The sequence below is a fragment of the Dermacentor albipictus genome, chromosome 1 (assembly GCF_038994185.2).
Source record: "Dermacentor albipictus isolate Rhodes 1998 colony chromosome 1, USDA_Dalb.pri_finalv2, whole genome shotgun sequence".
Classification (NCBI taxonomy): domain Eukaryota; kingdom Metazoa; phylum Arthropoda; class Arachnida; order Ixodida; family Ixodidae; genus Dermacentor; species Dermacentor albipictus.
In genome coordinates, this window is record NC_091821.1 from 276,273,710 (window position 1) to 276,287,805 (window position 14,096).

Sequence of the window (14,096 nt, forward strand, 5' to 3'; positions counted from 1 at the left end):
AACATAAAGCTAGTTCTACTTGCTTGCAGCTCTTCATTACTTTTTAAATTATGTGAGCAGTTGGTAAGGACATTGTGCATGGGCAAGCTGACACTGTTTCACTGCAGCATTATTAGAAGATGGTAGTAGTAAGCTAGTTATACACATATGCAGCTGACTTGACCACAAAAATGGATTGCACATTTGCCACTGCATGTCAGCAAGCATGACATCACTGGTGAATGCATAGAGATCTGAAATGTCTTCGGAGGTTGCCATTTCCTTAGCATTGCAAAACAAGATGGTAAATGAAAGCTTTAAAGTCTGTGCCACCAGTGCTCTGTAGAATTCCCCACAGGCACCTACCTGCATAGTTAGCATCAACTGGACCAAGGGCAGCTCGTAGCACGAAGAGAACTGTGAGCAGCATAATTTCAGCAACTGTGAGAAAAAAAGGTGCATCATCAACTGAACAACACAGCAGTACCAGAGTTACATCCTAGAGCTGTGCCAGCAAGACACTCAACACAACTTACTTTGTGGTGGAATCGAATTATCTAGCACATGTAACTCTGTTTCTCATGACCCAAAAAAAAAAAATTGATACCACCATGAAAAAAATTATAAATCACCTGAGACTAACCCAAGGTTTTTTTGAATGCACATTGGCAGTTCTAACAATTAAAGAGACACTGAAAAGCTATGCTAGATCAGTTTAATCAGTGAAGAAAGACTGGTATTAGAAGTAAAAATGAGGGGCAATGTTTCCCTTTTTAAATTTGACGTCCAGGCCACAGTGCATTAGTATGAAATCAACAATTTCAAGGTAGCCTCTGATATTTGGGCTTTTTTTTTGCAAAAAGAAAGTTTTAAAACATATTAGGTCGAGTCTTTCATTCCTTTAAAATGCAATGAAATCCCTTGCTTAGCAATTAACTGACTCATAAAAATAATCCACAAAAAGGGAGACATTTAAGAATTGAAAAATTATAGGCTTATTAGGTTACTTCCAGTATTACATAAAATATTCACCAAGATAATTTGCAATAGAATAAGGGCAACACTGGACTTAAGCCAACCCGGGGAACAGGCTGGCTTCAGGAAGGGATACTCTACAATGGATCACATCCATGTCTTTAATCAGGTAATCGAGAAATCTGCAGAGTACAATCAGCCTCTCTATATGGCTTTCATAGATTACGAAAAGGCGTTTGATTCAGTAGAGATGCCAGCAGTCATAGAAGCATTACGTAATCAAGGAGTACAGACCGCCCACGTAAATGTCTTGGAAAATACCTACAGAGATTCCACAGCTACCTTAATTCTCCACAAGAAAAGTAGGAACATACCTGCAAAGAAAGGGGTCAGACAAGGAGACACAATCTCTCCAATACTATTCACTGCATGCTTGGAAGAAGTAGTCAAGCTACTGAATTGGGACGGCTTATGAGTAAGGATCGACAGCAAACATCTCGGCAACCTTCGGTTTGCCGATGACATTGTTCTATTCAGCAATACTGCAGACGAGTTACAACAAATGATCGAGGACCTTAACAGAGAGAGTGCAAGAGTGGGGTTGAAGATTAATATGCAGAAGACAAAGATAATGATGAATAGCCGTGCAAGGGAACAAGGGTTCAGGGTCGCCAGTCAGCCTCTAGAGTCTGAAGGAGTACATTTACCTAGGTCAATTAATCACAGGGCACCCTGATCATGAGAAGAAAATTCATAGAAGAATAAAAATGGGTTGAATTGCATATGGCAGACATTGTCAGCCACTGACTGGAAGCTTACCATTATCAATGAAAGGGAAGGTGTACAATCGGTGCATTTTACTAATGCTGACATATGGGGCAGAGACTTAGAGACTGACAAAGTAGCTTGAGAACAAGTTAAGGACTGCACAAACAGTGATGGAACGAAGAATGCTAGGTATAATGTTAAGAGACAGAAAGAGAGCGGTTTGGATCAGAGAGCAAATGGGTATAGCTGATATTCTAATTGACATTATGAGGAAAAAAATGGAGCTGGACAGGTCATGTAATGTGCAGGTTAGATAACCGTTGGACCATTAGGATTACAGAATGGGTACCAAGAGAAGGGAAGCGCAATCGAGGATGGCAGAAAATTAGGTGGGGTGATGAAATTAGGAAATTTGCGGGTGCTAGTTGGAATCGGTTGGCACAGGACAGGGGTAACTGGAGATTGCAGGGAGAGGCCTTCGTCCTGCACTGGACATAGAATGGGCTGATGATGATGACGATGATGATGATGACGACAACGACGATGACAAAGAAGACGAAGCAGAAGCTGCCAATATACGTGACGTCATAAGAAGCTAATGCAGGGACCTCAAGGTGACACCACCATTTGTCTTTTACAGCGAGGCTGTTTATGGCTAGGGTTCCATGCATTTTTCGTGCCTGTCAACAAATCTGTGCGAGAAAAAACTATCATCATCAGCAATGGCTCGTGCCAGTGCTCACACATTCGTCGTCGTCTTCTACCACAGCTGGCTCGTTGGCATAACCGCGCAAATGCACTTATGCCACTGCTCACGCGTTCGTCATCGCGATCTTCTTCCACAGCTGGCTCTGTTGCCGCTCATCATACCAGCATTCTCATACTGTCCCCTCCCTCTGCGAAGGCGCTGACGGCACTCGCCCACTGCCAGTCGGTGTGGTGATTTCAGCCTCAAATTCTTTGCCTCGATATATCACTCATGCCTTCATCGTCGTCGTCTTCCACAGCTGGCTTCGACACCACTCATCATGCTAGTGTTCCCATACTGCCCCTACCTGTGCGAAGGCGCTGATGCACTTTCCCAGGGCCAGTCAGTGCAGTCATTTTGGTTTCAAATTCTTTGCCTCAATATATTGTGAAATGAAAACACAAATGCATATAATGAATGTATAACACGAACGAACGCGGATGTATAAAAATAAATGTGTGTGCATACCTTTTGTCACAATGACCACCGATCAAGACAATAAATGTGTTCGTACCTTTGTTCAACATTCTGTGTCACCTCTTTGTCGTGTGCTACACAACTTCGCTGGTCATCCACTTTTACCGATTGGAATGGCTCATGATTTTCATTTTTGTCTATTCCATTTTACCAAAACTCCGCTCATTGTAGCAGGGGCCTTTATGGCATTCCCAAATGGTAATTTACCAATCCAGCTTAGTTGAGTATTCCTCTTCAGTGTCCCTTTAACCTTTGCATGCCACGAACAAGTCTCTCTTGTATAGGTGCTTTGTTTCATTACAGTAGAACCTCATTGATACCTTTTGGAAAAAGCCCGACAATAAGTGGACCAACAATGAAGAAATACGATCCTAAGTCACAAAAAATATGATAGACTCAACTGTAGTTGACATCGATGTAATGCCAAGCATTGTGCAAATCATTGCAGCACAAGACAGCTACACGCGCCGAACTAGTAGGACCCAAGTGGCCCAAGACACACATAGTTATGTTTGTGGCTTCGACAAGGTTATGTTGGCACCACTCGAGTATGGCCTGGGTCAGCAGCTTCATTGGGCAGAAAATTTTGGTATAAGTTTTGATGCACCCTCTTGGTGAGAATCGTTGTGGCATGGGATGCTGACACAACTTGAACGGGTGGGGCCTGAACAATTCAAGACGCACGTTGTTGCTTTCTAATTACTCAGTGTTTTAAATCCGCGACAAAATTAAGCTGGTGGGCAACGCCTAAATACAGTGCCGCCAGAGCAAAATGTGATGCTCGCTTTGTGCCACCTGCAGCAGGGAACATAGGTGTTTGGGTTATCGCTTATCGTGGTTTTTTATAAATTCTGCGCTTAAGCAGTATTAAGTATGGATTACCAACTAGCTCGAATCAGCACTTTGCTCTTTATTTATAAAACTCAGAAAAAGCCTAAATGGCTGAAAACTACATTGTTGCTCACGTCAAGTGCTGCAAACCATGAGTCACAAGTTCTGCTCTAAGCCACCTTCATAACTTTTTTTTGACCATAGCAATATTAAACACAACCATGTTTCTTGACATATTTATATAAACCAACGTTATGTCATGTTTATATGTGTGCGATTTTTTTTTTAATGCAAGCATAAAGTAGTTACTGTGCCAGTCCTCTCAAGCAGAAAAAATAGTATCGATGCCCTTAGCCACCAGATATTTTTATTTATTTTATTTACAATACTGCCAGTCTCATATCGAGACCACAGCAGGTGGGCATATCATTATACATACAATGCATGTTTTATATACCGAATGGTAAGAACATCAAAACATGTAAATGGAAATACATCAAACAGGTTCAATGCACAATTTGGCAACACTAATAATATGAATAACAAGAGCAACTCACATAAATAGTACACTTCAGGTTACATGTACGTAAAGATTATTACAATTTTATAAAAGCAAGGAAAGAAACAAAGGAGGTAAATGTTTAGCTATAGTTCAGAAATGGAAGTTCTGACGATTATATGTGCACAGGAACTAGTTTTTTCTAACTACTTACTTCATCTTCTAATAACTTACCAAAATCAGACTGCGATACTGCGTTAGTTATAGATGCATCTAGGTTATTCCACTTGGGAACAACATGGGAGAAAAAGGAAGACTGAAAATTATCGTTATTACAAAGGAACTCGTTTAGTGTATGTGGATGATTATGATGAAGTACGCAGGATTTAGGAAAAGTAACATATGCAGAGGCATTTATTTCTATGGCTGTGTAGTATGTGATGCGGAAATTTTAGACGAGCTCGTTTTGCTTGAACAGCCAAAGTTGCGAGCCCTGACTGTGTTAGGAGAATAGTAGGGGAATCACTGCGCCAGTATTTTCAGTGGATAAACCTAATTGCCTTTCTCTGGATGCTTTCCAGTTTAGACATGTTTGTTTTAGTGTACGGGAACCATACGACATTAGCATACTCAAGGACGGGTCTCACAAATGTAATGCAAGTTAAAAGTTTGACGTTAGTTGGTGCCAACTGCAGGCACCTTTTGAGAAAAAAGAGTTTTTGTAATGCACAAGAAGTAATGTTGTTAATATGTGATGTCCAGTTAAGGTCAGACGTTATTGTTAAACCAAGATACTTATGCTGTTGAACTCTAGTTACGAGGCTACCGTTAAGTGTGTAGTGGAAAAGCGATGGGTGCTTTTTTCTCGTTACTGTCATAAAAGTTTTGTTTGTATTAATGGCCATTTGCCAGTTATCACACCATTCGGTTATTTTTGCTAGTGCATTAATGAGCAGAACTTGATCCTCGCCCTCAGCAGAACTTTCTGCTGAGGGCGAGCAATTCGGGCATAGACGTCGTAGAACTTAAGCAAAGAACTGATAGTTTGGAAACTAGCGTGGAATTTCTAAGCAAACTCGTCGAAAAGCTGAGCGCCAAAAACAAAGAGCTGAAATCCGAAAACAAAGCTTTACAAGCAAACAACAACACTCTCACAAAGAAAGTTGGCGAACTGGAGCAATATTCTCGATTAAACAACGTCGAGATTAAGGGCATCCCTTGCACGCAAGGAGTGGACTGTGTGACAGTCATACAAACTATTGGCAACAAAATTGGTTGCCCAGTAACGGCCAGTGACCTCGACGTTGTTCATCGTGTTCCTACTAAAACAGAACATAAAAACATCATTGCTCGCTTCTGCTCGAGAACGAAGAAAGCCGAGTTCGTCACGAAAGCACGAAAAGCTAGACTCTGCCTGAGTGATATTGGCCTCGCAACAGCAAAAGAGAACCCTGTCTTCGTTAATGAACATTTAACACTTGAAAACAAAGCTCTCTTTTCCAAAGCCTTGGGTCTGAAAAAAACGAAGAACTGGAGATTTCTGTGGACAGAAAACTGTCAAATCAAGGCCCGGAAAACAACTGAAAGCCGCCTCTTTCGCATCGCAACCGAATCCGACCTTTCAGTAATAACCTAACTCTAATCCACCTTTGCGCCACGCCTGTCCCGTAGGCAAGTCTCACAATTTCGACCTATTTCACAGCTAACCAGTTAAACAATCTTCTTTCAAATCATCAGCGATCTGTCTTGCACTTGAATGCGCGCAGTCTGCGCAAGCACTTCGATGAATTCTCCGATCACGTTTCTACATTCACCTTCCCATTTTCAATCATCGGAGTATCTGAAACTTGGTTGAGCGACCACGATAAACACCTTTTCTGTTTTTCTAGTTTTGTTCCTGAATACTCCAATCGTCCGTTCAGCAACCATGGCGGCGCAGCACTGTACATCTATTCAGATATTACTTACAACCGAAGGAACGATCTTAAACTTATAGTAACTAATTGTGAAGACGTTTGGATTGAACTTAAAAATGACTTCCTCAACATAGACAACAAAGACCTAATAATTGGTTGCATATATCGTTCACCCTCGTCATCAGCAATACTTCTGTACTGCTCTCCATAAAGTCATGGGACTGCTAGCAGATGAAAACAAAAATGTAATAATTATAGGCGACATCAACATTAACCTCGCTGATAGTACGTCTACTAATGCTTTACATTATTCTGATTGTTTTAACAACTTTGGTTATGAATGTTTAATTAAGATACCGACACGATGTGCTAACCACCCCATAGGTACATTAATTGACCATGCATTATAAAATTTGGCATATCCACCAGACGCAGGTGTTATGATGACCGACATAACTGATCACTATCCTATATTTCTAAATTTTCACTATACTCATGGCTCCGAAAAAATCACGTACACGAAGTTTATATTAGACAAACAATCATTCCTTGACGCCGTGTCGAACTTTGACTGGTCCCCCATCTTTTCTACAAATGATCCACAAAAAGCATTTGCACTGTTTATCTCTATGCTTAAGTCATGTGTTGATCGTCATTCCGTTCAAGTTAAATACAAGAAGAAGTACACGTCCCCTCAAAATCCATGGATAACAGATAAGCTCTTAGCTTTAATGCGCAAAAAGGATAATGTTTATAAGAAAACCAAACAACAACCATTTAACAAGAATTTAGCCATCCGGTACAAAAAGTTTTCTAACCAGCTTTCTGCCACATTGAAAAAAGCTAAAAAAACATGGTACGAAAGGAAAATTTTGGAATGAGGTAAAAACGTAAAAAAGAAATGGGAAATTGTTAACTCCTTCTTAAACAGGGCAAATAATTGCGAAGCTATAACAGAAATTGCATATCAGGGTATGGTATACAAGACCGCCAAAGAAATAGCTGATGCGTTTGCTGACTCCTTCTTTAGCAGCGAGCTACAACCACCTGCGCATGACAATCCCGTGCCCCAGCGCCTGCCACATTCTTTCTTTTTATTTCCAACTACATCTCAGGAAGTTCTAAACATTATAAACAACATGAAAATAACCGGCGCCGGCATCGATAAATTACACCCTAACCATATACAATTAATTGCACCCCTAATAAGTGATGTCCTTGCAGACCTAATCAACGTCATGTTTAAATTAGGCAGTTTCCCACAAGAGCTAAAACAAGGCAAGATCACCCCAATTTTTAAGAAAGGTGACCGCTCTTTAATTTCCAATTATCGCCCCATCTGTGTATTACCATTCTTTAGTAAGGTAATCGAAAAGCTAATAGAAAAACGTTTAACTAATTACCTTACAAAATTTAATATTCTCTCACCATTCCAATACGGCTTTCGCTCGGGTTACTCGACTGAACTGGCTCTCGTTGCTCTAACCGATCAACTAAAACTAGCTATCGATGAAGGGAATTATGCAGCGTCAGTGTTTGTAGATTTAAGCAAAGCGTTTGAGAAAATAAATCACCGCATCTTATTTCGTAAGCTTGAATCATTGGGAATCACCGGCCCAGCGCTCTTGTTACTACAAAATTACTTAACAGACAGAATGCAAGTAGTAACTATTTCAGCCGTTCATTCTAAAACCATGTTCACTAATATTGGTGTGCCCCAGGGTTCCATATTGGGTCCGCTTTTGTTTTTATTATACGTGAATGATCTGCCTAACTGCCTGTCCTTTTCAAAATGTATACTTTATGCAGATGATACTACTATTATTAATTCCAATAAATGTATTACAACCTTAGTATCTAACCTTAATAGCGACTTACACAGCCTGATGGAGTGGTGCCAAACTAACCAGCTACAGATAAACCCGTCTAAAACAAAATTTGTAGTATTCACTTCCCACCAACGAACACTTCACTCCATTCCTCCTATTTTATTGGGCGGAAATCCTATCCCTGCAAGTTTTTCATGCAATTATCTTGGCATAGAAGTAGACAAACATCTTAAATTTACTGAACACATAACCAAACTAAAACAGAAGATTACCTACGGGATTAGGGTACTTCTAAAAGCACGAAACATATTTGACCATCAAATATTACTATCATTATACTTTTCATTTAATCATTCCCACATTAATTACTGCGTTACTTGCTGGGGAAACGCTTACGTAACCCATTTAAACTCATTGCAAATTCTACAGAATCAGGCTATTAGGATAATTACATTTAGCCATATAATACCAACGCCTCATATCTTTTACGAACTAATCACATTCTTACAGTCACACAACTCGTTAAATATAATCTAGGTACCTTTTTGTTCCATCAAATCAATTACACACGATGCGATAGCTTGTTACCACAGTCTTCTCTATTAAATACTAATATTACCAGGTTTGCAATAAATAGGAACTTCATTTTACCTAAAATCCATACTAATTATGGCAAACAGAGCGTCCATTTTTCATCTATCGCATTCTGGAACACACTACCAATTTACATAAAAACACTTAAAATTCACGAATTCAAGAAACAACTAAAAGATTACGTTATGTCGAATACTGATGCCTAGTCTGTACTCATAACCATTCTTTCAGGGTCCCTTCATTTGATTTTCATTGCCATACCATTAGGTTTCTGTTTTTGCATCACATATACATTCGAGTTAACAAATTCTACTGTGTTCGTCACGTCATCTATGCAGTTACTTCATCAGTTGTCAACGAGATTGTATTACAGAGCTTTTTTTCATGACATTTATGCATATGTAATTCTTCAATCATGGTATTCATACTAAAGCCTGTAATTTTTTAACAATTTGTTGAAAACTGCTGTACTTTTGTTTTATTACGTTTACTTTGTAAAGGAGGTCCCATTGCAGTCTTTGACTCCGGGACCTCCTCCTGAATATTAACAACTTGTAATCATTGTAATAATCGCAATAAAAACCGATTCTGATTCTGATTCTCGTGATTACGTATTTCTTTGTAAATTAGGCAGCCATCTGCAAAGAGTTTAATTTTACAATCAATGTTATCTGCAATGTCATGATAAAAACCAAAAATAACAGAGAACCTATTATGACTGTATATCATTTATTAGTGGTCTATATTTGAGAGCCATGTACATAGCACATCAATTTGGTCTGCTTTGGATGTATTATTTGATGCAATTTACAGAATTGTGATATGGGTTCTCATTGCTGAGTTAGAGTTGTAAACGTAATAGTTCTGTTTTCTGAACATTTGTTATTTTCAAAAAAAAATTGACGGCATTAATCAGAAATTCACTACGAACAGACACTAGATTTTAACTTTTTTCTTGTAAATGCAACAAGCCCCATCAAATTTGGTGCAGTGGTTGCCGAGAAAAACCATTTCTCCTTAACTCTGTATTTAGATAGGAGCCTCCAAGCGAAAGCTTCTTCTTAATGTATTGATTTATCCAACTAATAGATATCAAAGATAAAAAAACTAAGTGAATACATGTACACCCTTGCAATTTTTTTTATATGGCATAAGCGTCGACCACACAGCTTGTCGGCGGTCTTGTAGAGGCGAGGAGGCAGCGGAACCAGCAACAGTGTGCGCAGGCACAGAAGGCAATTGCCAGTTCGAATGTATTCTGCTGCGCTGTTCACTTCAAGGGTGCCCCTCGCCACTCGCCATGTGTGGCGTGTCAGTGGCCACACATGGCCACTGACACGCCATGTGGTCGACGCTCGTGCAATATTATTAAAAGATGGCAAAGGTGTATACAGCATTAATAGTGATTAAATCAGTAGTAGACAGGACCACAGTCAAAAGCTGAGCTACAACATGCTTCTGGTAATAAACAGTGCATAATTTCTGTATACTTTTGTCATGTGCCCCATACAAAGCTATAAAATACTAATAGTCTTTCCGTGCGGGTATGAACAATGGGTACTGGAGATAGCCAAGAGTGTGTTTTAAAGACAATGTGCTTTAGGTACGCTCATGAGTAAAAGTACACAGACCACACACTCCAAAATAACTTATTGTATTTATAATTGAGACACATAAACTGAAATTTATGAGTGCACATGGAATGTTCACAGTGCCATGTGTGGACTGCAGTCCTCAATTTAAAGTTATATTCATAGGCGGAGAAGAAAATCGTCTTAATATAGGGATCCTTAGTCCGCTTTGCTTAGGGGAGTACATTCTAAGGATCTGCTGAGGTGTTTTCAAAAATGTTTATACTGTGTAGACCACTTATAACGTAAGTTGCGCAAGTTGTAAAAATCCACACTATAAGCAGTACCGCGTTATAACCAAAGCATGCTTTTTTCGGCTTTTGCCTATGCCAAATGGACCACCCACCTTTCAAACACAATTTATTACATATTTAATTCACACACACATGCAACACAATCGTAACACAGCACAGAAACTAAGTTCTCCTGACAAGTGCAGCATCAGCAGAAAAATGCTGTTATTTTCATCTGGAGATTTTTTTTAACAGCACTTCGAACAATTTCGTTCTCTACAAGGCTTAAGCACTGAAGCGCTTCCTCACTCAAACTGTTCTCCGCGCAGTACACCTTCACTTTGCTGAGGTATTTCAAAGCGTCTTTGCACAAGACATCTGGGTCTGGCATCGGGTGAACATCATCGTCCGACTCGTCTTCGGTTGCAAGCTCCACCCTACCGCGCACCGCTGCGACTATCGCATCATCCGTGCTCGCTTCCTCGCAGGCAGGAAGCTCCGACTTACTGGCATTGGCATATTCTTAGAAAGTGTCTGTGGTGGAACCAAACTTGTTTTCAACGAGGCCGGACCATACGTCGTCGGTGTTGATCATCTCATCGGCAACATTGTCACTCGGCTCATCGGTGTCAAGAGACTCTGCATTGTGCACGAAGTCTCCTTTGTTGAAGCACTTGCTTATTGTAGTGGCTTTTACCTGCCACCCCGAAGCGGCAACCATATCAATCGTGCCCCTTAAATTCACTTTAAGAGGTTGCTGCTGCTGCTTCATGTTCAGCAAAACTCTTTCGCAGGTGCGTTTTTTTTTTAAAGTGCGTTTACAGTTGCGATGACACCCTGGTAGAGCGGCTGACATGTTGCAGTCGTGGCAGAAACTTTAATTTGACTGCAGTAAACTTTTGGTTGATGTTGTGGGCTGTGTAATTGTCGAGAATTAGCACGACCTGTCACTTCTCTGTCATTTTGTCTTCATCAAACTTGCAAAGCCAGCTTGTGAACATGTCTTGCGTCATCCACGCCTTTTTTGTTGGATCTGTATGTCACTGGCAGGCACTCGCTTTTTTTAAAGCAATGTGGCTTCGCTGATTTTCCAATGACAAACAGACAGCGCTTGTCACTTCCATCCATGTTAGCGCAGAACAACACAGTTATGCGCTCTTTTGAGCACCTTGCGGCCAGAGCAGGCTTCGCCTCTCAGCGCAAAAGTGCGGTTGGGCAGAAGGTTATAAAATGCACCAGCTTCGTCGGCATTGTAAATGACTCTGTCTGTATACGTGGACAGCATGGTTTTCAAATTTAAGCTAAGCCAGACTTCGATGGACTTGTCATTGACGTCAACGCTTTCACCGCACACCCCTTTGCAGCTGATGCCATGGCAATCCTTGAATAGCTGGATCCATCCATTAAGTGGGTTTAAGTCGTCGTGGCCTAAGAGAGCACCGAGGGACTTGGCTTTTTGTTGGAACATGGGGCCACTCACTGGTATGCTCTGAGCCCTAACTTCACGGAACGATCTGAAGATCGCTGCATCCACGTCTTCATACTTCGATGTACGTATTCTCTTCCATGACAGGGTAGACTAATCTTGCTGCAGTAGCTGCCGCAATTTGTACTTGTTCTTGTATATGGTTGACACGGTTGTGTTGGAAACGCCGTATTTGACCACCACCAATGCCTTCTTCAGCCTACTTTCTATGTCCCTTATAATGCATTCCTTCGTCTCCAGCACTGGCATGCCTCTTTCTAACACCCCTTGAAGACACCGCCGACGCCATGGTGACAAAAGCCCGACAACACACGTGCACAGAGGACAACTATGACACGACGAGATCACGACGTGCACACAACAAATGTTACAAAGAGACTGAAAAAAAAAAGGAGCGGAGTACACTGTCGCCGCTATCGCTTCTACCCCGCACTCTGTGCAACGTGCACCCTGATTGGACGCTGCTATAATGTGTGGGGGTTCCACTCTGCGTGCGGCTAGGGCTGAAGGCGAGCTCCGGATCTAGCCCCACGCAGTCGCTCCGTGGTACTCCCAACCCGTAGCGCGGGAATCGCGGCTACGCCGGGTTCGGACGAATAAGGCAACCAGCGGCGTCAACTGTAAGAACGTTTATTGCTACGGGCAATAAAGAACACTGGCAGAGGGATGTCCTCTCTGTAATAGTAATAAATAGGCTGGCCTCGTTGCCCGGGATAGTCAGGCAACGTGGTTCACTCACGGGTAGCGGCAGGTACTGCAGTCCGGCAGGTTAGGGGTCCGGCCTCCGAGAGAGCGTCTCCCTCGGTCGCGCTGTTTTGTACCTTTTTACCTGGGCGAGAGGAATGTCCTCCTCGCCCGTCAGCTACCTGCCCGTGAGTCGCGGAGGAAGGGCGCGCGCGCGTCGCGAGAGCGAGGGAGAATCGGGAGAGGGCATAGTGCGCCTCTCCCCTGTCTATGCCGGCTCTCGACGAGACGGCGCGGGGGAAGATGGGCGCGTGTGCTCCCCACAAATGACGAAAACACTCGCCCTCCTTCCTCCAGTCTCCCACCCTTGTTTTCCTTTTTGTTTTGCTTTTCGCCGCTGGTCTCCACATGCGCGCCCATGCTCCCCCTTCTTCGCATTTGCGAGCCCGGCAACCGTGAGGCCGTGCGGGCCGTGCTCAACGCCTCCGAGAAAAGGTCATGCTCCGTGCGCCAATGTCATGGTCATGAGCTTAAAGGAACTGCACTATAACAGGTATTCTGCTTCGCGCGCCTACGCAATAAATGGTCCGCCTATACATTGAGTTCTATGGGGGATATATTGGTGGCCAAAAAACCCACGCTATAACCGGTACTGCGCTAAAAGTGGTTACATTATAAGTGGTCTGCACTGTATACCACATGACATAGCAGTCATGCAGAGCTGATGTCACAGAGGAGAGGCTAATAAAAAAACAAAACTAACTAGTAGGAATCACTCATGCCACTGTAGCAACATGAAGCTGCAAGCGAAACATGCTAACCACTCAGTTTTCGTGCAACTTGAAGACTCGACAGTCTGTGTCAGATTTGTAGAGAGTGTGATGCAGGCTCCAAAAGTGGTGGTGACTGCATTTTGGAGGCAGGCATATCCTTTTTTAAAGTTGTAAAATGGGAGTTGATGATATGCTATGCAGCAGATGACAGAGGAAGTACAGTAGAACCTCGTTCGTGTTTTGGAAAAAATCGCAATGAAAAACATACAATCCGAAGTAACTAAAAAAATTGGACAGACTCAAGTATTGTTGTCATCTACGTAATGCGAAGTGTCGCACAGATCGTTGCGGCATGAGACGCTGACGCACATCGAGCTGGTGGTGCTCCAGCGGCCCGAGAAGCGTTTTGTTGTTTTCCTATTACGTAGTGTTTTAAGAGGGCAATGGAAAACTGAAACGAACTCGAGCTGGTTGGCGACGCCGGATGCCGCAGAAGCGAAATGTCATGCCCACATCACGCTGCCTGCAGCAGGGAACACTGGCGTGCTTGGATTATCACCTACTAAAAGCATGCAATACGCTACCAATGGCACTATGCGCTGTAAAACAGATAGATGACTATGCTTATCGCAATAGGTTTGGCAGCGATAGCTGTGAATGCTGCGTGCGACGA

General features: G+C 42.2%; 1 protein-coding gene across 4 annotated transcripts in view; it reads right to left on the reverse strand.

Moving 5' to 3' along the window:
• LOC135908778 (AP-5 complex subunit beta-1-like) overlaps positions 1–14,096 on the reverse strand; it is a 209,954-nt gene that overhangs the window by 143,564 nt on the left and 52,294 nt on the right. For all 4 annotated transcript variants that reach the window (XM_065440620.1, XM_065440622.1, XM_065440621.1 and 1 more), the window contains exon 7: positions 346–420. In XM_065440620.1, the coding sequence (XP_065296692.1) occupies positions 346–420 (75 nt within the window). The remainder of the gene's footprint in view (positions 1–345; positions 421–14,096) is intronic.